This window comes from Micromys minutus (assembly GCF_963924665.1).
Source record: "Micromys minutus genome assembly, chromosome: 15".
Taxonomy (NCBI): Eukaryota; Metazoa; Chordata; class Mammalia; order Rodentia; family Muridae; genus Micromys; species Micromys minutus.
The window spans coordinates 5658569-5685154 of NC_137984.1; the positions used below are offsets into that span (position 1 = coordinate 5658569).

General features: G+C 42.6%; 1 protein-coding gene across 1 annotated transcript in view; it reads left to right on the forward strand.

The window, feature by feature from the left end:
* Nucleotides 1-26586, forward strand: part of MTCL3 (MTCL family member 3) — a gene marked incomplete at both ends in the record, with an annotated part of 39715 nt that overhangs the window by 12330 nt on the left and 799 nt on the right. Inside the window, 2 exons of the mRNA XM_080929537.1 lie at nucleotides 17981-18052; nucleotides 24677-25852. Of these exons, the coding sequence (XP_080785663.1) occupies nucleotides 17981-18052; nucleotides 24677-25852 (1248 nt within the window). The remainder of the gene's footprint in view (nucleotides 1-17980; nucleotides 18053-24676; nucleotides 25853-26586) is intronic.

Sequence of the window (26586 nt, forward strand, 5' to 3'; positions counted from 1 at the left end):
AATAAGTAATTGTGAATGACAAACATAAAATTGTTATTAAGAGAGATGTTTTGTTTTTGAGTTAAAAAAATAAGACAAAACAAAACCAAATAAAATAATGTAAGAACTGTGAACCAAAACAAAACTGTTTCTATGTAGCCTGATGCAATATACACAAGAGGAGAAGGAGCCGTGGGTGACTGTGGCCTCACCTGCCTCGCTCTCCTGCCCCGCTGTTCTCTGCACAGAGAAAATGGCTGCTCATCAAATGCTAGAGCACAAGGTGTGTTAAGTTGTCCTGTAGCGTTACTGATGGCACAGCTAAAGTTCTCTGAATGCATGCGTATATCTACTAAACTGATGCATGTATACCATACGTGTAAAACCTCAGGCTAAAGAGGAAGATGATAAAAGATGAACTTGGTGCCATAGGAGCATCTTGTTAGCTGTGGAAATCAGGACTCACTTGGTCCCCTGGCCCTTTAAAACCCACACTGCCTTGGAACAGACAACACACTATTTCATTGCAAATTGGGATATGCAGTTATTTGTTATTTTAAGATATACAATTATTTATTTGACCTTTTAAAATATAATTTCTTTTTTTTTTTTTGTTTTACATTCTACGGTCATTTAAACTGATCTTTATACCAATGGTAAATGACATTTGAAGATGACATTTGAAGATGTCATTAAGCCTTGCTCCTGACATTTTCCACTTTATACTTACATATTTTAGTTAATAGGGCCATTTATATTCAGCACAATTAAACTTAGAAGCACTTAAAATAAAAAATTCGAAGTAGCCTGCATCCATCTGCTGTCTACCTCCGTTATTCCCAATGGTCCAGCCAGCTCATCACAAATTGTCCCTGTTACCTTTCCTTTTCTTCATAAAGTTTCCTATCATCCCGTTGGCCAAGAACTGTAAATTGTGGAATAAATAATTAGACAGCCCATTTGCATTGCATTGCTAAATGCTGATAGTTTCTATGAAGGTATGCCCTTTGCTTCTTTTCACATGAAAGAAAAGTTCAAACCATGATCCTTTATTTAAATTTAGGAGAACCCACATGGAAGGTATTCCTTTCCAAAGACATCTATAACTGTTGGAGGTCAAGTTATGTGTAAACTAATTGCATTTTATAAGGACTCTGTGAATAGTTATTTTGTTTTTAATTCTACTGTTATTAACTCTAAGAATTTGGTGATTTTTAACATATATTTATTTAGTTTTTAGCTTTTTAAATTACTGGACTTAAAAGTGAAGTGAGGAATTAAAAAGTCAGTTCATTCACACTCTGAGACCATAAGCCGGACTTCATTAGTACAAAGGAAGCTAAGCTAAGCTGGCTAGTGTTAGTTCTTCACTGTTACAGCAGATGGCTTCAGTTTCAAGCCATCTTTGCTTTCATATGCCATTATTTTATATAGTCATCTAAAAATCCTATGTTTGCACTTAATTGCTTTCAATCTCTATACAACTAAACTTTAAACAATATTCTTGCATTGGTTTTCCAGAAGAAAAAAAAAAACTTAAGAGACACTATCTTTTCTGGAATAGTGACTTTTAAAATTTGTTATTGGTAAACTCCAGACAGGATTGGTATATGAAAACCATTGAACAAAAAAATAATGGTTTTCTTATTATCGGTTCAATTTATTTTTAGCTCTGATTTTGTTTGCAATGAGCAAATGTGAGTTCAGTGATGGATGTAGGGTTAGGAGAACTAGGCTCAGCAGACATCTGGAGGAGACTAACAACACATGGACACCATTGTCACTCTAATAGATAGACCTGATAGATGATTTGCTGATAAATATAGATGATGGATGGGTGGATGGATGGATGGATGGATGGATGGATGGATGGATGGATGGATGGATGGAGAGATGGATGGAGAGATGGGTGGGTGGGTGGGTGGATGGATGGGTGGGTGGATGGAGAGATGGATGGAGAGATGGGTGGGTGGGTGGATGGGTGGATGGATTGATGGAGAGATGGGTGGGTGGGTGGGTGGGTGGATGGATGGATGGATGGATGGAGAGATGGATGGAGAGATGGGTGGGTTGGTGGGTGGGTGGGTGGGTGGGTGGGTGGATGGATGGATGGATGGATGGATGGATGGATGGATGGATGGATGGAGAGATGGGTGGGTGGGTGGATAGATTGGTGGATGGATGGAGAGATGGATGGAGAGATGGGTGGGTGTGTGAGTGGATGGATGGGTGGGCAGGTGGGTGTATGGATGGATGCACAGACGGACAGATGAAAGGGTGAGCAAGGTGTGGAAGCAGCATTACAGATGCAGTGGCAGCTGATCTAAGAAGTTTATCTCCCTGGTACTATCTGTTGACTGTTGACTGATTGAAGGGGACTTGGCTACTGTGTTTGATGTAGTGTAGGATGAAGACATGAGAGACCCTGTCCCACATCACCTCCCACCCTCTTACCTCAGCATTCCTGCCATTATCTTTGTTGGTTGCATCCATATTTGAGTGACTGAGGTACTTGGAGGACTCTCCCTACTCTTTCTGGCCTCCAGTTAACAGTGCTTATATTGTTTTCCTGTAGCAGAGAACAGTGCAGAGAAAGGGCAAGACATATATATCTTGGTAACTACAAAGAGAATAACAAGTTCAGAGATTAACGCCTTGGTGCATCTGTATGATCATCTTTGCTGATAATATGTCCAAACTATTCAATCTATAAATCAGAAAGCATTTGTTCATCTCAAAATTCCTTGTGTTATACAGACATTTTATCATACTTTGATACATATACTTAACATATAATTATCAGGTCAAGGTAATTAGCATATATGGCTAATTTATGGCTCCTTGGAAATGATCAGTTCTCTATGTTGGGAAGGTTGAACCTCTTCTAGTTATTTCAAATATATAATAGAGGGTTACAGACTATCAGCTACACTATCATACCAAAGCTTATTTGAACTGATTTTTCTACCTTTTCTAGTTATCCAATGCCATTTTCCTCCTCTGCCCTTATTTCTATATTATCATAAGTTTTAGCTTCCAAACCAAGCCAGTCAGTGTGGTACTTATCCTCTTGTGCCTCATTTTACTTAGCGTAGTGCTTTCCAGGTTTGTTTCAGCAGCTGACAAAAATGTCATCCTTTTGTGGACAGCTATTATTCTACCATGTGTATGACAGTGGATATGAATGTTTAACTCGAGTGAATTTAGAAATCCTCACAGGATTAGGAGAGTGAGGGCCCTTCCAGGGGAGAGTACATCTTGGGCTTTCTTATCTCATGAATGGTTTGATCCATTAGCGGATTCAGAGTTCAGATGAACGATTGGTATCAGGTAGAACTGAAGAAGGGTGAGAAGGATGAGCTTGACTGGAGGGAGGAAGTCTCTGAGGGTGTGTCCCTGTGGCATCTTTGTCTTGGCTGTCTTCTGCTTCCTCTCTGGCCTGATATGAGATACATCAATGCCTTCCCTGCAGGATAGAATGAAACCTCTGGGCCTGGGAACTAAAATCCTTCCTCCTTGAATTTAACTTTGTCAGGTGATACAAAGGTAATTAACAGAGTGGGTACATTACACACTTTAATCATTCACTCATTCACGGACATCTTATTGATTCCATGTGTTGATCACCTTGGATAGCTCTGCAGTAAGCATGGATGATCAGGAATCTCTGTAATAGGATAGTTTGTTTCCCTTAAGATCTACATTTCTTGGCCCTATGGTAGTTTTAGTTTGAAGAACTTCCCTACTGTTTTTCACAGTGGCTATACTAATTTAAGTTCCTAAGAGCAATGTAAGAGTTTTGCTTTTTCATCATCTCCACTATGTGTGGATTTTTTGCCTTTTGCCATTTTTTAATTATTATGTATTATATGTGTTTGATACGCACATGCTGCAGTATCTTTGTGGAGGTCAGAGGTAGGTCAGAACTCAGGAATCAGTTCTCTCTTCGCACTTTGTCAGTTCTGGATATTGAACTCAGATTGGTCATGGGGCTTGGCCAAAAGAGCCCTTACCCAGTAAGCCAGTTCAGAAGACCAATTCTCCTCATTGTGTGAGTACACCTTAACTTGGTGTATTTCTCCCCACTCTGTTTGTTTCTGGAATTATCTCACTGAATGTCAAAAAGAAATATCTGTGCATGTCATATTGGCTCACTGAGGAGGCTTTACCTGTCCATGTAATGCTTCTTATTCTGTTTTTGTTACAAAGGTGTAGTCACCTTGATCTGTAATTTCCCTTTATTTTTGGAGAGCTACTAGCAGTCAGTCTAGCCCTTTTCTATTTAAGGTAAAAATGAAATTAAGTCTAACTCTGAACACTGAGTGACCCTAGGTTTGGGGAGCACTTTAATCTCAGAAAGTTTTAAAAGAAGCTTATCTGTGGAATATACAAAACAATATCTTTTCTCCACGGCTCTTTAATGTGTGAAGATGGTAAGGAAAATTACATCTTGGGGTTTGTTGTTCAGTTTATCATCCTTGCTGTCCCTAAAGGGCTCCTTGCTGTATTGAAATTTTAATAAGCAGAGCATTACTCATTGCAGTTGAGTTGGGCATCTTCTTCCAATGCATGAGCGCTTTTGTGCTTGTACTGGGAACAAAGGGTAGAGGTACAGGTGTTTGAATACCCCAGATTCCCATGTTTTAATAATCTCCAAGAACCACTTCCAGAAACTTTCTTTCCTCCTTCTGAGAAGGCATTTCACAAATTTCATAAGTGATTGTTCTGACACAAAAATGGTTTTATTAAAACTCCCAAGTATAGGGCTGGAGAGATGGCTCAGCAGTTAAGAGCCCTAACTGCTCTTCCAGAGGTCCTGAGTTCAAACCCTAGCAACCACATGGTGGCTCACAACCATTTGTAATGTGCTCTGATACCCTCTTCTGGTGTGTCTGAAAACAGATCCAATGTACTAATATATGATAAATAAATAAATAAATAAATAAATAAATATTAAAAAAAATCCCAAGTATATGCTCATAACACTCATATAAGGATAAATTTTCAAGGACTCATGTTACAGCCATTCCTTATCATCCTGACACTTTGGAATAGCACCTCCAGGCTCATTTGCTACAATATTCTCAAACAAATGCACCCACATTGAAATTATCATGTTCATGATTGGAGTTGGTGGAGACACCACGTGACAGAGATTGAACTTTTCATTTATAGATGCTCTACGTGGTTATTATTTTTGTTTGCCTCATTGTAGAGAAAGTCCATAAGGAACTGCTGTTGTCACCATACACGGCCTTCTAAACGTCTTAACTGGTGAGCTAATGCTGGTTATAACCCACCTCAGTAACCACAGAAAACCAAGTGGAAACTGAAATCTCTGCATTTTTTGATGAGCAGTAGTCACAGCTTAAAAAGCATACCTCACCCATCAAAGGAATAAAATTACTTTAATGATTATTTCGTGAATTATTAACCTGACTCTCAAATTAAAATAACAAACAAACAAAAACAAAAAACACAAAGCCATCAATGTGTTGAGCAAAACTCTATCAGTCTTAACTCCAAATCTTCGGAGGAGTTTTCCAAGGCTTGTGGCTGTTATCTAACACTTACTGTATATGATATGAATACTATCTCACTAGTAGCCTTGAGTCTGCTGGGTGGGGAACATAGAGAAACTTGAACAATCCAGTTTTTTTTTTTTCTACATACATAGAAATTATGTGATCATATAGGCGGAACCACACCGTGAAGGACCAGTAGCTGCTGGATCTAAGCCTGGTTTATATAAGAGACACTTTCACAAAGCTGTGTGAGCTTCAGCTTTTAGTCTCCTGCCAGTGCTCCTGAATCCCGTTAACAAAAATGTCCCCGTTTCTCTCTGTTAGTCAAAGGCCTTAAAGGCCTTTATCTCTTTGGAGCTGAGTTTCTCAATTCTGCTTACCTATATTTGGAGAGTCAGAGTTCTGGAGAGTCAGTTTTCTCATCTAAAGCCTTTAATCACTATACCAAGTAGGATGGTAACAAAGTTTAGAGAGGTTCTAAAGTCATTACTACCAGAGAATGACTTTAAAAAGAAAATACCAGCATAGGCCAGTGGAGATCTGAGTTCGAGGCCAGCCTGGTCTACAGAGCAAATTGCAGGACAGCCATGACTATGCAGAGAAAAACGGTCTCTGGAAAAACCCAAACCAAACCAATAAACAAAAAATCTAAAACAATAACAATGACAAAAACAACACAATAACAAACAACAAAAAAGTAAAGATAGAAACATTATTTAATCCTAAAGTGAGACCCCTGATTCCCAAACAGAAAAATACTAAAGTGTTCTCTTTCTTTGTTAGCTTATAAGGTCATATGCTATAATATTTAATAACAATGAATTTATAAACACTATACCAATGTGATCTTTTGTATGTATCTTCTTTACCACAGTGGGAAAAAGATGGAGGAGCTAAAGAGAGAGAAGTCATTGAATTGTTTGTATTAATAACGTAATCTGATCTTCCTATTTCAATTTCGCATTGAATCAACATTTTAAAAAGACTAACGTTAGTATGTGTGTGGGCCTGGGTGTATATATGTGCACCATGCATGTGCAGGTGCCTTTGAGGGCCGGAAGAGTGCATAGAACCCCTGGATCTGGGGTTGTAGGTGGTTGAGCATCAGCATGTATGTGCACTGAACCAAATAAGGTTTAAATTCAAGGCAACAAGTGCTCCTTACGACTAAAGCATCTCTTCAGCAACTGCATAAAAATTCTTAGAGCAAAACAGCATGCTTTGCGTAGTTAAAAAGTTGCTTTTAATTAGACATTTGTCGGACAGACATGCTAGCATGTGCTTGCAATAGGACAAAACTATTTGGCAGAAAAAGGATGATATATCGGGTGCAGACGTGGAGCTTGACCTTCATAACAAACTCACCTCTCTACGTTTGATTTGTACCTCTGGGACTGAGCATCCTCGGGAAGGAATACATTCTTATTTAGCATAAAAGAAAAATTGTGTTTCTACTTAGTATTATATACTGGGAGCCAATCCCAGAATGAGTTCTAAGGCTGACTCCTGGAGTAGAGTTAAGGATGCTTTGCCTTGCCTTCTTTCTCCATCTGTGCATCTATCTCACTTCGCTATTGGCCTTCTGACATTTCCGTAGAACCGAATCCCAGGGCTTCTTGGGTACAGCTCCCTCTTTGCATTTGTCTTCATGTTTCTATGACTTATTAGCCTTGTGAAAATCAGGGTTGTCTTTCTTCCTCTGCCAAGAAAGACTGTAGGAGCAAAAGGAGAAGATTTTTGGTAAAATTTGGTAAAACTAATTTTAAGTTGTAGATTTGACTTTTTTTCATACATTTTATTTTTAAGCATCTCCCAATGCTTCCTAAATCCTCCTCACATCTCTATACAACTGACTTTATGTCCCTTCTCTGTGATGAATATATATACTTTTCATCAGAAGACCAATAAGATAAAAGAAAGCAAAACAAAACAAAATATCCACCCAAACCCACAGAGTTCATTGGGTGTTGCTCTGTCCTGCAGTGTGGATGGTACACATAGTAACATTCCATTGGAGAAAACTGTTTTCCCATCTGCCATCTAGTATCAATTGCAGATAATATCTTGGTTAGGGGTTGGAACCCCTGTCCAATTCCCCCTCTCAATGTTGGAACCCCATCTGGCTCAAACCTCTGCAAGTCCTAGGCATAGTGCTATAGTCTCTGTGAGGTCATATATGTAGTCATACTGTTGTGTATGGAAGTTGGTATTTTTTTTTTTTTTTTGGAGTAATCCTGGAACTCTGGCTCCTAAAATATTCCATCGCCCTCTTTTCATACATCAATGGAGATTGAGGGGAGAGATTTGATGCACACATCTAATTTAAGACTGGGTGATCAAAGTGCTCCCACTCTCTGTACACTCCAGGAGTTGGCAGATTTTAATTTGAAAGTTAGATCTGGGAAGGGGTCACTCTAAAGATGTGCACATAGTCTCTTCCTGAAGATGAGGGATGAAAAGTAAGCTTAAATAGAAGAAACAGTTCAAAGCTGTGCAGTATTATTAGTCAAGCCCAGTGATAAGTGTGAATGTTGGATCTATTTCATTCAGTCTTAACTCAGATCACACCTTTGGTGCTAATTGAAACACTTTTATTAAAAGACGCACTTGCAATTTAGAACTGGAATGTGAGCTTTTTCAAATAATTGAAAACTTCCATGAAAAGTCTTTTCTGGAGTCAAATATTGGTAGATGTCCTAGGGAAATATATTAATGAGAATGTTTTAAAAAGCCAGCTATGGAGGTTGATGTCTGTAGTGCCAGCACTCAGCAGATGAAAAAGGGATAACCAGGAATCTGAAACTAGCTTTCATGGATCATAGAGTAACCCTATCCAATATTCCTAGGATAAGCGAAATGTATCCAATCTGCTAGCAGCTGCCCATGAGTATGGGAAACTGGGAGGTCTGGGGAAGAATGCGCTGGGTTAACCACTCTGGCTTCTGCCGCTCTTATATCCATTCTCCTTTAGACACAAGATTGTGCCTTGGTACACGGCTTGGGAACCGGTTCACCCTCACAGGGTGAGAATGGGCAATCTGTAGAGCAGAGCCGCACTGTTCTTGTACTCTAAGTTGTCCCCTCTCCTGCTCCCAGGCTTTCTCATGTCAGTGAAGACAAGGCCAACTTTACAGCCAAGAGACCCCTTTGTGCCCTCTTAACGGCCTGGTTGTTTGGTTTCTGTTTTGCTTTGTTTCAAGATAAGGTCTCATACAGCCTGTGATAGTCTCAAATTTGCTATTTAGCTAAATTCGCAGTCTTTAATTCTCGATCCTTTTGCCTCCTTCCTAAATACTGGAGGAGAATCTGCTCCCAAGCCCAGATCCCAAGAAGTGTTTGAGACAGGTTCCTGCTGCTGTCGGGTTCCCGCCATCCTTTGGTGGCGGTGCCTTGTGTATTTCCCTCCAGTGCTGACATGACAGAAATGTCAGATTCTGAGGACCAGTGGGCACATCACTTTTGTTGTGTTGGTGATGGAAGACACCATACAGCTGGGGGACAGCCCCTGTGGGGGTTGGGGTCTTCTTGTCAGTTCTTCTTGAGGCAGCAGAGGGGGAAGAGTATTGGCGGAGGGTAAGACTTGGTCTTAGGTGATACAAGGATAAGACTGTCTTACAAGTATTAAGGGTTGCTGTATAATAACAGGTTTACTATCTAGGTCTGTGTTACTGGGCTACTGTAGCTGACCTATCTTCTGTACTCCTCTGAGGCCAGAAACTTAGCACCTCTTCCTAAAATCAGCCAAGGATTAAGTAAATAGCCTTTGTACTATTTCAACCTGAATGGTTGGGGTCTAACTTTCTGCATGCTAGTCAGAAGTTGCAGGAAGAAAAGGGGACACTTAGAAAAGTGATCACAGTGTTTATTACTACGTTGTAAAAAGTTTTCTATAAAAGTTATCCAAGGAAAAATATAGAAAGATCCTAAGTGAGGAAAGGGAAAAATTCTTCTAAGTGAAAAAAGTTGTTCTATCTCTCTCTCATCTCTTTTGTCCAGATGCCTCTTGCTAGTTGGGCTAGGGGGAAGTTTGGAGCAATAAACTTCTATTGAACCAAGAAAAGAAGATAGCGCTTACAGAAGGAAAAATTGCACATAGGCAAATATGCATAAACTCACATAAGTTCATTTACAGAATCATGAATGCATATTTGTACATTTCCACTCAAATTAATTGGGTCCAACTTTCATGCCTTCTCAAAATTATTTTCTCTCTCTCTCTCTCTCTCTCTCTCTCTCTCTCAATTACATACTTACACACACACATCCATATTTACATGTGTATATGGTGCAAAAGACCAAGCACCCGTGCAGAAAGAACTCACTCATTCTGGATAAAAAATGAGTTCCAATCTTTATTGCATAGAGAAAAAAAAAAGCTTCTACCCTTTTAATGTTGAATGAATTAAACACAAGTTTGTAAAAAAAAAAAAAAAAGGCATTGCTCCTTTTAATAAGACTAAGCCTGCCTTGTTATTAAGAAAGGAGCTGTTCTGTCCGGTGGTGAGGAGAAGCCTGCCTGCTCCTTCTGCTCTCTGCGGCTTCTTCTCTTTCCCCCTCTGCATCTGCACATGACTCAGTATTTTATGTTACCCATAGTCTCTAACTTATCCCACTTACATTCTCCTTCTAATCTTGCTCTGTCCTCCTGCTCTGATGTCTCAATAATGCTCTTACTCTCAATGCCCTTTCTCACAATGCTATGCCTATACTTTTAAGTTGTTGAGTTCAGTTCTGTCTAAAAGTGTTCTGTCTAAAACTTCTCCTCAGCTCAGTTCCTCTCTCAGCTCTGTTCTTCTCAGCTCAATTCTGACTCTTCTTTTCTTAGTCCTTAGCATTTAAACATCTTTCAGATACATGATCACATGTTACAAAGTTCATCACAAGTTCACACAAAATCAAATCAGAAATTGAAATAGGAGTTTACAGCAGAGAATGTTTACATACAGATCCATTAGGAGTAATTATCTGGCTAAACATCCATCACCTGTCTCAGCTCCACAGGTTCACTGAAGGTTTAAAACCATAACTAAGTTGTTAGTGAAGTTTTGTATAGATAAACCCAGTCAATATTTTATCCTCTGTTTTAGCACCTATAATAAACCATCAGTTCCATTTTTATGACCTTTGGTTAATTGTTTTATAACCTCTTGGAATGTTCTCTGAGTAGGAGAAAGTCTGGTTACTAAGAGTACTTAACTGGTGACACTTGGGAGACTGACAGGGTTCTCATTGCAGTTCTGACTATCAGAAATGACCTAATCGCAGTCCCACTATAAAAGACCTTAATAATCACTGTTATAATTTTAGGAATTCTTATAGGATCATTATTAAGACTTAGGAAGTCATCTATTTGTCTCTATAGCACCATTACAAGACAGAACATCTTCCTAGATCTGCAGAGATCTGCTCCAAAGGGTGTGCTATTACTTAATGATTGCCATATATGTTTAATAATAACAGGAAAAGCATTTTAATAGCAGGAATCTTCCCTAAAATGAATCCCTTACAGCCTTGCTGAATAAGGGTGAACTGGTGGAAGATTATAGAGTAACCCAAGGCCACGTCAGGATGATCACCTGCTGGTTATTGACTTGTCCCGTTATGGCTCCTGACACCATATGTCTGTGTAATGTGTGAAGGGGTTCACATGCCTGTGCAGCCAAACTCTGAAAGAATAGAAAAGTAATAATGCTAGTTGCTAGACTTCTGTTCCCCTGCTTCACACTTAAATGTATGTAGTTATTAAGAGCAAGAGCTCTGAGACTGGCAATGTGGATGCTAGTTTAACTTCTGCCAGCTGGGTAATTTATCCAGCTATAATGCCATGACACATATACTATGATGTCACACTCAGAGCAGCCGACAGACTTGAAGAGGAGATAGACATTAAATGTTTAGAAAAGGACAAATCCATATTCATTGCTCTGTAAAAATCACAGGCATTCATATACTTAGTCCACTGATTTAATCACCATACAAATGGATCTCCCTTTATATTATGATGCACATAATAGATCTTTTGGTGGCATCTATTGGGAGTTGGCCTGTAACCCTAGCACTCAGGAGCTGGGGTTGCAGGAGTACTGAGGTTAGTCAACAGCAGGGTGCAGAACATAGTGGGTACTAGGCCAGTCAGGACTGCAGAGCAAACTCCCTGTTAAACCAACAGAACAGGTCGTGCAGAAGCACAAGTACACCAAATCTCAATTAGAAGAGCAATCTTCTAGCACTTTGAGAACATAAACAATCAATTTTATATAATTGCCATGTGCGCATAATTATTGGCAACACTCTCCTTCTGGGCTGTCATGTGGGAGAAGGCATAGCATCCTCTTTTGGACAAGTTATGTCTGAGAACGGAAAGAAAAAGCAAACGAGAAATATTTCCCACAAACATCTCTGGGGAAACTGTCTCAAGTGTCCCTACTGCCAACAGTGCTGTTGTCACTGTTCAAATTGATCCTACCCCCCCCACACTTACACACACACACACACACACACACACACACACACACACGCGAATGCATGTACATGCACAAATACAAATACACACAGCACATATATACACATATACATATAAACACATGCACACACAAGTACAAACATATACATAAACACATGTACATACATATACACACGAAGACACATACACAGGCAGGCACACATGTACACACAGACACATGCACACATACCAACACACAGACACACATACATACAGACACACACAGAAACTGGTAGATTGAGTGTGTGCGGTTTTAGCAGAGTAACAACAGAAAAGGAGAGATGACGTCACTGCTGTAACTTTCTCTATGCTTGTCTGTCTCCTGCCTTTGTCTTATAGGCATCAGAAAGCTAATGAAATCATACTGGCCCATGAATAGATTATAGTAATTACTGAAAGTTGAATGTGGCACTTGAAGTTACTCTAGTCCCACAGTCTTCTTAAAAGCAACACTTCTTTATTTCCAGGGGAGGGATTTTGCACAGAGCTTCCTTTAGCACCATATTTGAATGCTCTCTATATGAGAGTGAAAAACAGGTGCCTCCCAGGAAAGAACGCCCTAGTTTCAGCATTTCTCAGGGGCTAATTCATCCTTTTAACATTGACTACAGGACAACGTTAACTTTCTCAGCTTTGAAAGCAAACGCATCTTTTCTTTGTTTTCTTCTCTCCCCTGTCCTCAGGGTCTAGGCCTCTATTTTTTCTCTATTACTTCTGAAGTTAATGTGTCTGGAGATATACTCACCTCTCTACACCTTTCTTCCGGCTGCTCATGCCATTTAATTTTTCAAAATCCCTGAGCAGTCAGACTTCCTGGATAACTTTGTTGCAACTCTTCCATTCTGGAACAACAGCTTATTCCACTGTCTTCTGACTTCCCTCTATTCATTTGTTGCCTTTAGATAACTCTGTTTAGTGCTTAAAAGCTTTTGTCCCATTTTGAATCAACTCAAAACACTTCAGAAGAAAAATTATTTTCAGTAACATTTGTTTACAGTGTTTCTTGGGGCTGACAAAGGCAACTTGGGGAGAAAAGGTTTGTTTGATTTCAGAGTTCCTAGCTTTGGTCCATCACTGTGAGGACGGCAAGACAACCGAACTTGAAGCAGCAGGATGAGGCCACAGACAAGAGCAGAGAGAGAATGGATGGATGAATGGATGGATGGATGGATTGATGGATGGATGGATGGATGCATAAATTCAGGCTTATGGTTGGGGCCCTTCTTTCCACTCATTCAGTTCAAGATTTGCTGCCTAGAGATTGGTAAACATCATCTATTTATCCTCTACATCACAGGCACACCCACAGGCCAATCTAATTTAGACAATCCATCACTAATATTCCCTTTCCCAAGTGATTCTATACTGTTTCCAGTTGACAATTAGAACTAAACATCACATTATATATGTGAAATGGGTGAGACACAAAGAATAAACAGTATTTTCAGAACTAGAGCACACTTTCCCTCCTAACTCTTGTACACCTGCCTGTGATCTTGAAGCCATTGGGCTGGCATCTGTGTGCCTTTGTATGTCGGAACTGTGATGGTCCAATAACACCCCTCTTCTCCCCTTAAAAGCTGCCCCTACTTCTAATTAAAGCAACCATTTGACGCCAGTGAGATAGAATCCAGACCTTGCTCCATGTCTTTCCAGATCTGACTTGGGTCATATATCTTGGGTCATACATCTCCTTTTCCACCACACCCACACTAAATTCATGTTTCCCAGGAATATGTGTTATTCTTACATAAAAGTTTTGCAATTCGTTCTCTCCTCCCCTTTTCTTTCCATCTATCATGGCCTGGCTACTTATATATCAGATTCAATACAAGACATTACTTCATTCTAAAAATCATGCCTGGATTTTCCCCACTAAGTCTAGCCACAAACTAGGCTAATCCTTTCTCCTATGTGATCTAATTGTAAAGAATTAGGGATCACAGACTTGGGTCAGAACATGATTCTTCTATGTAACTAGTTATTGTTTTCACGTGTATTTATTGGGGGTAGGGTGGAAGTTGCATGTAAGGATATGCATAGAGGCTTTATCATTATGATATCATTTATTATTTATGATAAGGTACAGGAGCCAGATCCTCCCTTCCACAATGAGAGTCCTGGAACCCAATTAAGCTCTCTGGCTTCAGCACTTTTACAGGCAAACAAGTCATAACTTTAGACTAAGGTAGGCTTAACCTCAGAATCACAGTCTAAGGCTAAGTGTGCTGCCTCCTTCTGTAACCCAGCCCTGAGGAGGAGGAGGAAGTTGAGAGTCGATAACTCTGGCTAGCCTTGACTACAGAGTTGAAACTCTGTCACAAGGGGAATAAAAGTAGAAGAACCTACTGTAGATCAGCCTCAGTGTTTCTGATTCACTGGGCCTTGGAAGGGTGTCAACAAGCTGATTTCCTAACTGCTACTGGTGACATTTGTGATGCTGTTTTAGTGACTGAACTTGGGAAACCATTTGTTTATTGGTTTTGCTAAGTTCTCAGTTCAATATCTTCGAAATGATGAGTTGAGGTACACGTTCAGCATCTCCGTGAGTTAGCGCACAATCCAGGGCAGCTACATACTGTCACACTATCAGTGCTGTTGTGGCACTGCTACCCGGCCATGGTGAGCAAACTGGGAACTGTTCAAAGAATGGGGATTGCACTGGTTTTATTAGGACTACGGCATGGTGGCATTTCAGATTTTCTAATTCAGCCCTTATGGTCTTGACATTCTCTGGACTGTTTCTTGCCAACAAGTGACTCAGACACTAGAGCTTCTAATTCTAAGAGTATTTCTGAGGTGGCTTAAAAGAGACAGAAGCCCGGAAAGCAGAAGCACCTGATCTTAGATAGGTGGGGGCACCTTCCTTGGTAGACAAGGTGAAGAGGCAAAGTTTCACCCACCTGGGTTTTGTGACTGTACCACACCATGAAGGTGGGAAAGAGAGTTTGGGGAGAAAGATGGCTGCAACCGTTTGTAGGGTTGGAAATTACTGCACCAGGTTTTCTCTTCTCTGAAGTTACGTTGCCTGGCCTCAAGTGAAGCTGGGAGGTGTTGTCTTTCAGAAGGAAACTATCATTTCAGACTCTAAGGAGACACAGAAAATTAGGGATGCAGAAAAACGAGGGCATAGGCTCTTAAGTTGTTTCCTGCTGAGTAGTGTTTCTGTTGGACGGGGCTAGTTCCATGCTGTTGAAGAGAGGAGTCTTCAGGTTAGTCAGCGGGAGGGAAGTTTTAACTCCATTATCTGTGATGGACTTCGTGATTTCCACCCTGCATTTCTGGAGAAACTTTTGAGTGATACTCTGTAAGCAGATGATTTGGTTTCAGAGTAAAACTGAGATTTTTCCAGGAAAGTGGGCAAGAATGGGGGAGCAGTGGTGGGAGTGATGAGGTGAGTCAGAGGAAGTGGGCACGGAGTTGACGCACAGACTGTCGGAATGCAGCAGCACAGTGAGCTAGCAGAAGCAACAGAACAGGAAAGGACAGCAAGGGGAGAGCAGTACAGCACTGTCGTAAAGAATTGCACAACTTCCGGTGAAGGCTGAAGGTCCCCTGCAGCCAGAGTTTCTCCACAGTGCCTGAAAAGTTCTGCAGGTGTGTCAGGGGACGAGTGGAACAAACTCAGCTGATTGTGGGGTGAGAGCCGGTGGGAGAACTTCCGTGGAACATTCGGTTTTGTTAAAGGGTGAAGTTCAGGAAGTAAAACATGTAAAAGGCAGGGAGAGGAGGGAAAAAGCAAACAAAGGGAGGACCAGGATGGATGAAGCAGGAAGCCCTTACTTAGCTTACGGTTGAATTCTTTATGTTTCCAGTGTGTAGGGCGTCACTGCAAACCAGGTATGAGTATTAGTGTGAAGAAGCCCTGGTCTTGGAGGAGGCACAGATCTCATCATTAGCAGTATTCGGACCCAGTCTCCTTTTCCTTAAAATTCTTCAGCCTGGCTTGAGCCTCTGAGCCTTCAAAAATCTGCTCCCAGTGACACACTTCCTTCTATAAGGCCAAACCCACTTCAATAAGGCTACACCTCCTAATAGTGTCAGTCCCTATGGGTCTACAGGGGAAAGGGGGTCATTTTTATTCAAACCACCACAATCAAAAAGGGGGTAGTATGCTGAGCCCCAACAGACATATTTAGGCTTTGGAAGGGGCAGAGAAAAAGGCAGGCCTGTAAGGGTCCATGATTGGCTGAAGAATGATACCCCAGACTCAAATAGTATGCAAAAGCAAAGAACATTTTATTCTGCAGAAGTCCAAGCATGCTGGGACCTGGAGGTGCCCCATGGAGTTCTCAGGCCTTATTAAAACACTTTAGGGTAATTCTGGGGAGGGGTAGGTGACCTGTATCCTAATCTGTTGGCTCTAAGCTCTAAAACTGTTGCTGGGGCTTGAAACCATTGCTGGAGAAGCCTGGAAACTGTTGCTGACCCACTGTCCTTGCCTCAACCTCAGGCGGGGCAGTTTCTGACTGGCTACCGGAGGCCTAGGTTGTTTTCTATAATAGTCTTGCCTGGACTTGCCAGGTTCTTGGAAACAGAGATTTAAGCCTAGTCCCTGAAGTGCCAATTTGAAGCGTGTCACGGAGTCAGCATAGCCTGTCTCAGCCTAAAGGCATAAGGCAAAAGGATCCCATCTTGTCTTAGGACTGTGATGACACACATTTAGAGAACCAATAGAAGGAACAGTAGTTTCTTCCCATAGACCCTCCCTCCTGGAATTGCCTTGCCTGGATGCAAGGGAAACTGGGAGGTGTAGTCTTTTAGCAGGAAACTCTTATTCTATAAGGAACTTAGTTTACTCTGAATTACAACTGAATAGCAACATGCACCACCCATTGACCTCTGTGGCTTGAATTTCATCCTGAATAAAAGCAGTTACATTCCGATTTCTTCCCCCAGGGTGGCAGAAACAGATACATTTGTTTACTACTTGATAGCATGAGGAATTTTCATATGAAGGATTTAGTTTCCTCTTCTTTGAATTCACACAAAGCTTCTTGTTTTGAGAAGTTATTTCTGCTTTGATTTGTCTCTCCATTCCTGCTCTTCTCTTTGGCTTTAGAACTTAGAATTTTATATTTGCTCATTTGTTTAACAAATACTTCCCATCCTCTCTGCCAAGTGGTAAGCACTTTTGTCATGGAGGAGATGCTGCACTAAAAACAACACCCATGCTTCCCAAAGCCCAAAGCACTGCATTTTCTACTGTGTAATTACTGGCTTCCTCTCTCCTTTGTCTAATTTGAGCCTCTGCTGGTGTACGTGGAACCTAATTGAACTTTGATTCTGTAGTTCAATATCTGGTGTGATGTAGTCACTTGTGGATGATTCGTCTTTACGGGACCATTCTTATTATTAGAGGGTGAGGACGAGCACCAATAAAGTGCTCATCCATGACATGGGCTCTAGTTAATATTCTGCGAATTACTGCTTCAACCAGCCCTTCAATTATGAGAGCCTTTATGTAATGATCCAGACTCCAGGCTCCCTGACCTGTTCTGCCCCACTTCCCACTGCATGCCACGGGTATTTGATTGTTTGAAAGGGTCTTTGATGAGAGGGTAGAAAGACGTAAATTCTACATGAGTCCACTGGAACTGTTTTGGAGAGTGTTCACAACCTAACCAACAAAGGAAAAACAATAGCCTAACCTCCTCTTTCCTTTGCTTTAAACGAGGATTGCTTGCACTTGCCTACTTGTGAACTCCAGAGCTTGCTGAGTCACTGATCCGTTGTATTTTATCTCACTTGTTTCCCTGAATTTCAAAGTACATGACTAATTGTTAGCAACAGTCTATTGTGATTTAGATCTCTCGCTTCCGGTGAAATTGTATCTGATTCTGTCTTGGGAATTTTTACTTCTTTTGGGAACTCATGTATGTGTCTTGGTTTTATATGAGGTTAGGGTACTTAAAAAGAGATGGTGTTAAAAACTATCTTTTACCAAACTCATCATGTTCTTGCTTTGTTCCAGTTATCCCTGAAAAGAAGAGGAAGTAAAGATTTGCCAAAATCTGAAAAAAAGGCTCAGCAGACACCCACAGAGGTATGTCAAGATAAACCTTGAAAGCACACACATGGAGCACGCCCAAAGGCCCATGTTAGCAAGCTACATTTATTATATATTATAAATATAAGTAGACATAATAGCTCAACAGGCTTTTGTGAAGCACAGGAGTTATACATCTCAGTTATGTAGCTGTAGACTCGGGTGGTAAAATGTGTTCAGAGTAGTTGCTTATATGCTAGCATGCTTATCATGGGCTGTTTCATGATGAACCCATAGTGACACGTAGTGCCTTCTGTGAGTGCTAACCTCCTTCTTTCATAACTAACGAACTCAGTGGAATTACTGTTCCTATAGCTGTCGCGCGCCCACGCTTCTCGCCGATAGGAACAGGCGTGCAATAAACAACAAGATTCTTCTGCGGACAACCTTTATTGTACAGCACTCTGAGCAGGGGACTTCTTGAGCAGGAAACTTCTCTCTGAGCAGGGGACTCCCTACCGGGGTCTACTGTATAGGCGACCTCTCACGTGCAGTCTCCCACGTGCGATCTCTCTGCCCAGTCTCTCTCCACGTGGGATCTCTCCGCAATCTCTCTTACCGAGTCTCTCTCCACACGGGATCTCCCGCAATCTCTCCTATCGGGTCTCTCTCCACGTGGTATCTCTCTGCCATCTCTCCACGTGGTGTCTCCCGCAATCTCTCCACTATCTCCCACGTGGGAGAGAAATGCACTGCTTATATATGCCTAAGAGACTTGTGTTGCTACCTGATTGGTGCATCCTCCAGTAGCTCATTCACGTGCCCCGAGATTGGGCTGTGACTTATGTGGTTGCCAAGCAACACGAGGGGAAAGGTTTTTGTAGGCTGAATAATGGGCGGGAAGCTGGCGCCATCTATTGGCGCCAACAGCTTCCTACATATAGCATCTGCAGAATAAAGAAAATGATGCTGTAGGAAGAGGTAGCAGGTAAGAAAGCCTGCAGCTGACGACACTATTCTTGGTACCAATGACTAGGGAGACAAAAAGAGGGAAAGAAAGCACTAAAAAAAAAAAGCTTAAAAAATAGACTGAACATGGGCCCAGGAACATTGGAACAGGAGGGTAATTAATGGGTGGAGGATAAACTAGTATTGAGCCAGTCTAGGGCTATCAACCAGGTTCACACTCTCTGCCACTTAAACAATTAAAAGGCAGAAAAAAAATTCTAAAGTGCATCAGGTGGCAGTGGAGACACCCAAGCACTGAAGAAAATCAGCAGTTGAAGAATGGTCTTTGTTGGGGGAGGGGCACGAACACAGTATGCAGCACAGGTCCAGACACAAAGCATGGGGTGCGGGGGCAGAGAGCTGAAAGATCCTGTTTCTTCTTGAGGCAGGTTTAAGAGCCTTTGAAGAATTTTTTCTTCTTGGATTTAGAGTTGTCCATTAGCCCACAACTGTCCTGATCCGGCCATCGATATCTTGAGCCGGTCCAACCCATCAATATGGAGGCTGCTGGTAGAGACAGGGGCCAGCGAGATGTTAAGCTTCCAAGCTTCTGTCTCAAGTCAGCAAGGAGTGGAAGACGTGACCATTATGGCCGTTTGCCACTTTTATTTCTTAGCGTGGCTCCTCAGCTTATCTGCCTGCCCGGGAGTTTAACTCCTAGTCTAATTGGCATCATATAATTCTCCCACATGTGGAACAGCGAGTTAACTTAATTGCATAAATATGTGATAACAAAAAAGCAAACTATTTGTACAGGAATGGGTCAGTGAGGAGAACTGGACAGATGGCTAGAGGTCCCCAGTACTGGGTGTCTGGCTGGCCCTTGCCAAGTTGTCCCCGAGAAATCGCACCATGCAACAGACCTGGTGCAAAGTTTTATTTGGGGGAATGGGAGAAAAGGGACAGAGGCAGACAGACTGGAGCTGAGCTATGAGGGCAGAGAAGGGGGACAGAGAAGGAAAGAAAAGGGAAAGGGAAGCCAGCAGGGCTGGGAACATGTGGGAGGAGACAGAGGGGGGAGGGGGAGAGAGAGGGAGAGGGAGAGAGAGGGAGAGATTCTAAATACTCCCCTGTGGGTCTTTCCTCAGGAACCCTTCCTGTTTTCAGTGATGAGAAGATGCCTTCCCATCCTAAAACCATGAGCCAAGCTTAACCAGTAATTTATCTTTTAAACCTTCTTTTTTTTTTTTTTTTTTTTTTTTACAAATGGCACTTATTTTGTTAAAATGGATTCAGCTCAGGAGTCCCTTCCTTTGTTCCTGGCTGAGTGGACTGAATCCTCCAGGGGTTCCTGGGAACTGCCAATGACTTCCCCGTTTCCATCCCATCCTCAGGACAACCACCTTACAAAAATCAGTATGCCTCCTGGTCCACTAGCTCTGATGTCCAGACAGTAACTTCCTGGGAAGTACCTGTAGTGCTGTGAGTTTGCCCACATTTCCAACACACTGATTTTCAGACTGTACTACCGCATTTAAAAAACCTACCCAAGGAGGTTGGATGGGGCTCCCTTTGGTGGAAGCTGCCAGTTTACAAAAGAATGCATTTTTTATTCAATTATAAAATGACTTAGTTGTTAAGTCAAGGTTGAAGACAACATATTTATGTTACTATAAGGAACCAACTTTTGTTTTATAACTCTTGCTATGAATTGATCTGTCTTATTTAGAGCACTTTGTAGACAGAGATATTCTGTGTGACCTTGAGTGATCTGTGATCCACACTTCGCATGCTCAGCACACACTTTTAAATGACATTGTTTTATTTTCTGGGTTAAGTAGAAATTGTCAGCAGACTTTTTGTTCGAATCTATCTATAGTCATTGCAATACCAGGTGATCTAACCTGCTGTGGTCTGTATGACTTTTATATCTCATTTGTGACTCTACTTCATGTTCTTTGATTTATTCCATGTACCTTCCAACAGCAGCAGACTGACTCTATTCACCAAGGAGTAATATTAAATGAAGTTCGAGAGCAGTCACTTTTGAATATAGTTACCTATATTGAAATCACTATTTGCTCTCTACACGACTTTTGATTAGCTACTCCTTATTTCAGAGACTCGTCTTCCATAGACATCAGATCTTAGTTGAGAATTACTGAGTCCTTAAATAAGTAAATGTATGTGTGTGTGTGTGAGTGAGTGTGTGTATATGTGTGTGTGTGTGTGTGTGTATGTGTGTGTGTGAGTGTGTGTGTGTGTGTGTGTGATTAGAATGCAAATTATCTTCTAGCATCACCCTTTTGGGTCAAAGCCAGACTGGGTTTGCATCTTGTTAGCCCTTTGCTGTTTCCATGTCTCCTTCCTCATACATCTGTTACACACACATTTGTGTCAGAGTTTTCTTGAGTTTGTTTCTTGAGAGAGTTTGAGTTTTCTTGCCTCCATTTTATATAGAAAAAAAAAAAGAGCAAATATTTTACCACTCAATTACTTTGGACAGAACGTGTTTGTGTGAGTCTTTTTTGTTTGGTTTGGTACTAAGAACACTGTTTCTGTGCCCGGTGTGAAGTGCAGCCTATAAGTAGGTTATGAGACACAAAAGGCACATGCACTCGCAGAGTTGCATAATCCAGCACAGTTTGTATCTTGAGAAGACTTGGCCTCTAAGAAGCAAATGGATTCCTGTGCCCACCTCCTCTCTCTACAGCTCCTTTAAAGTGACTTTGTCGCATAAAGGATATTTCCAAGCCTTAAATATGTTTTTATTCCTTTGGGTAGGAGAGCTGGTGGGCATACAACTCAGACATGCTTCTATCCTTGGATTGAGTGACACAGCAAAGTGCAGAATTGTCCTGCTCCATTGTATGGTTTGTATCGAACCAACTGTTGTGATAATTAGATTAAAAACCACGCCATATGTGAACATAAGAAAGGTTTTTTTTTCTACAGTAGAAAATGAAATTTTCTACCTTAAAGGTGATGCTGTTCAGGCTCACAATAAAACTTAGCCTGTTCGAAGGCACATTTGATTCTGATGAGTCAGACATGCTTTCTGATTGTTGGTCTTCATGGCCTATCAAACCTCCGAACATGGCTTACCTTGTGCTCTCTCTTTTCTTCCCATGTTTCTTTGCCTCCATAGCTGTTAAAATAGCTTCAGCCATTACAATACACCGTGTTCTTTCATTCTTCAAAGAGAAGCTTTCTGAAACTCTAAGAACACAAATGTTCACGATTCCAGCCCTGAACTACCACAAGCCCATTGCTAGATGTTGATACCGTCTCCATCAATGCTGCCCCACAAAGACAGTGTTATAAGCCCCTAAGGCCACATTCTTCGCTCAGAACTTGTTCCTCTTTGTTCTTTCCATCCCTAAAATCATCAGTTGAATCTACCAAGACACTATAGTTCAGAACTTCAGGCTATTTCTTTGTATCTTTGACCACTGTGGTCTTAAACATTGTAATGCACCCTTGATCTAAAGGGTTTCCTACACGACTGCTTCTCTCTTCTCTTGTGGATTGGATCCCCCCATGGAAGCTTGTGATGGGTCCTTTAGCCTCCACTCTCGCTACTACTGAATTTGTTTCACCTCAGCTCTCCCTGCTTTTCTCTGCGATCAAGTGAGGCTTCTCAAGGAGAATAAACAGGCAGTTCCTCTTAGGTCTTCAACTTTACCCTACTGCCCTAGATTCCTTATCGGGACCTGTGTTCTAGAAACAGCTTAAATGTTATCTGTCACTTTTGCAACCAGCCTGGTTACAGACTCTGTGTTAACTGTGTTGTGCCAAAATGAGCCTTCTCCTCTGTGATGAGGTGAAATATCCAGTTGCTCTGATGGAGTGAGGCTTGAAAGGGAGAAGGGCTGTGCTGTTCTGAGGGAGTGAGGCTCGAAAGGGAGAAGGGCCGTGCTGTTCTGAGGGAGTGAGGCTCGAAAGGGAGAAGGGCTGTGCTGTTCCGCGCTCCATGACTAGCAGCTCTCCAACCCTTCCTTCTCTCTTCCATATAAGAGCAAGAGGCCTGCAGCTTTTCATCATGGCTTTTTCGAACATCTCTAGCAGCATCTCATTCTCCATATTGCTTTATCAGAATGCATCTCCAGTACCTCTGGCCTGGATGTCTGTGTGCAGAAGGGATGCTTACTTTAATCTTAGACTAGGGATGTTATTTGTTGGTAGAATGCTTGCAGAGCATGTGCTAGGCCTTAGACTCCATCCCTCTACTGAAAAACTACCCATCTGTCTGTCTGTCTGTCTGTCTGTCTCTCTGTCTGCCTATCTACCAACCTATTCATTCATCTAAATAAGAAACACCAAATGGATTTTGAAAAATGGTCTTTGGAATAAATCTTCTTGGACACTGTATTAGTTATTTTTCTATTGCTGTGAGAATATGCCATGACCAGGGCAATTTATAAAGGACAGCATTTAATTCAGCTTTCCGTTTTAGGGGTTAGAACTCACGGAGACAGTGCAATGGCAGTGGCTTCGGGAATGGCTGCAAGCTCATGTCTCGATCCACACACAGAAGGCAGAGAGAACACACTGGTATTCTCTGGCATTCTCTATTCCTAAGTCTTTTGAAGCGCCAAGGCTGTCTCCCAGCGACACACCCCTTCTAACAAGGCAACATCTTTTAATCCTTCCCAGATAGTTCTATTTCCGTGCACACAAGTTCAGACTTGTGAGCTTAGTGGTTCAATCTTCAAACTACCACACGAACTACGAGAGATCTTAAACGAGATTTCTGTTTCTTTTCCAATCCGTTCCGGTGTTGAAATAAGAACGTGTGAGAGGACCCTCTCCGGGTCTACCTTACTGTTCTGTCAGCAGGCAGAGCCAGCCCTATCTATTTTAGCAGAGGGCAGTGCATCCTATTTCAAAAGCCCCCCTTAAAGGCTATGAAGCAGCTCCCAGTCAATAGCAATGGAGGGCTGTTTCCTGACAATGCCCAGGAACCATAAGTTCAGAGAGCAGGGAGGCTGTAGATCACGTTTCTTCTCTTCCACTGTGTTCCTTGAACATCCCAGTCAACACCTGTGCACTGTGTAGTTCGAGACCTTTGTTCTATTAAATCAAGTCGCTTTTGGAAAGAGCTGAAGAACTGCTGGCTCCCACTCAAGCTCAATAAAAGGCACTGTGAGATCACAGGCACCTCTATGTTCCTCAAAGCAAACAAGTTTACACTTGGGGCAGTTTGGGGAGAATTCAGAGTGAAACCAACTGAAAGAGTAAGAGGTCCACGAAATAGTTTATAATGGTTAGCACATGTAATGATCGCTGAATAGTGCTGGTCAGACTTTCTCACCTTTTCCTATACTCTTCTTTTGGTTTCCAGATCGTCCAACCTTAATTAAAAAAATATTTAGTTATTTATCTTATGCATCTGAGTATACTGTAGCTGGTGTGTAGACACACCAGAAGAGGGCACTGGATCTCTTTACAGGTGGTGGTGAGCTACCATGTGGTTGGTAGTTGCTGAGCATTGAAGGTAGAACCAACCTTTGGAAGAACGGCCCATACTCTTAACCGCTGGGCCCTCTCTCAAGTCCCCCTACCTTAATTTTTAGTTGGGCAAAACTGTAAATGATGTGGAGAAAACTGATTTATGTGATACGCGATTACAAAGGAAATAAATGAGTTTTGCAGGCCGATGTCCTCCCTCAGCTGTTTTCTCTGTTTGCATAGAAATGACCTCCTGTCCTTTCCCACTTTTCCCCTCTTGAGGACGACAATGAGGATCTCAAGTGCCAGCTGCAATTCGTTAAGGAAGAAGCCGCCCTGATGAGAAAGAAAATGGCCAAGATTGATAAAGAAAAGGACAGATTTGAGCACGAACTCCAGAAGTACAGATCTTTCTATGGGGATCTAGACAGTCCTCTACCCAAAGGAGAGGCTGGGGGACCTCCCAGTACCAGGGAGGCGGAGCTCAAGCTGCGGCTGCGGCTGGTGGAGGAAGAGGCCAACATCCTGGGCAGGAAAATCGTGGAGCTGGAAGTGGAGAACCGAGGCCTGAAGGCAGAACTGGACGACCTGCGGGGCGACGATTTCAATGGCTCTTCCAACCCCCTCATGAGGGAGCAGAGCGAGTCCCTGTCGGAGCTGCGACAGCACCTGCAGCTGGTGGAAGACGAGACCGAGCTGTTGCGGAGGAACGTGGCTGACCTCGAGGAGCAGAACAAGCGCATCACCGCGGAGCTCAACAAGTACAAGTACAAGTCCAGCGGCCACGACAGCTCGCGGCACCACGACAGCGCCAAGACCGAGGCCCTGCAGGAGGAGCTGAAGGCGGCTCGCCTGCAGATCAACGAGCTGAGCGGCAAGGTCATGCAGCTGCAGTACGAGAATCGCGTGCTCATGTCCAACATGCAGCGCTACGACCTGGCCTCGCACCTGGGTATCCGTGGCAGCCCTCGCGACAGCGACGCCGAGAGCGACGCGGGCAAGAAGGAGAGCGACGATGACTCCCGGCCACCCCATCGCAAGCGCGAAGGGCCAATCGGAGGCGAGAGCGACTCGGAGGAGGTGCGGAACATCCGCTCCCTCACGCCCACCCGCTCCTTCTACCCCACACCCGGGCCCTGGCCCAAGAGTTTCTCCGACCGGCAGCAGATGAAGGACATCCGCTCCGAGGCGGAGCGCCTGGGCCGGACCATCGATCGGCTCATCGCAGACACGAGCACCATCATCACCGAGGCGCGCATCTACGTGGCCAACGGGGACCTGTTTGGACTGATGGACGAGGAGGACGACGGCAGCCGCATCCGGGAGCACGAGCTGCTCTACCGCATCAACGCGCAGATGAAGGCCTTCCGCAAGGAGCTGCAGACCTTCATCGACCGCCTGGAGGTGCCCAAGTCTGCGGACGACCGCGGAGCCGAGGAGCCCATATCCGTGAGTCAGGTACAGTTCTGCCTTTTGCGAGCCATGGCGATGGCAAGGCTGGCCCGCGGAGCTGCGGTTCCTCGTGGGGCATCTCCAACTCCAACATCCCTCTTTAGGGAAGCTCCAACCCACGGCCTTGCTGGGCTTAAGGCACCCGTATTGTCACACCGTGTTCCACCAGGCAGAGGTTCTCGAAGCCCGACCGATCATTAACACTCCCTTTTGTTCTATTTGAAGGGGAAATTTAACACGGACACAATCAGATTTTGCACCAATGGCTGGTGGATTTTTTTTTTAATGCACATAATCATTTTTAAAAGGTCAACATTTTAAGCATTTCCTTAATGGGTTGGCCAATATAGTACCTTATGTTCTATAGGTACTGACTGGGAACCTTCAAGTGTCCATTTGAGGTTTGTGAGAAGGTCCGAAGTGAGTTTAAGATGATGAAAGTTACTATATAAGCCAGGGTAGAGGTGCACACTTTCTATCCCGACCCTTGAGAGAAGTAAAAGCAGGTGGGTCTCTGTGATTACAGATCCCCGGGGCTACAGAGTAAAACCCTGTCTACATTTTTTTAAATTAAACAAGATTGATCGATACTTCTGATAAATGTATAAGATGGTAGTAAAGAGACATGATCTTGTGCTCAGAGACACATACAAGCGACCCTTTCCCCTCTACCTGTTTCTAGTTAAACTCGATGATGGAGATCCGTAGTGAGAAGCTTTGTAGGCGATACTAATTGAAAG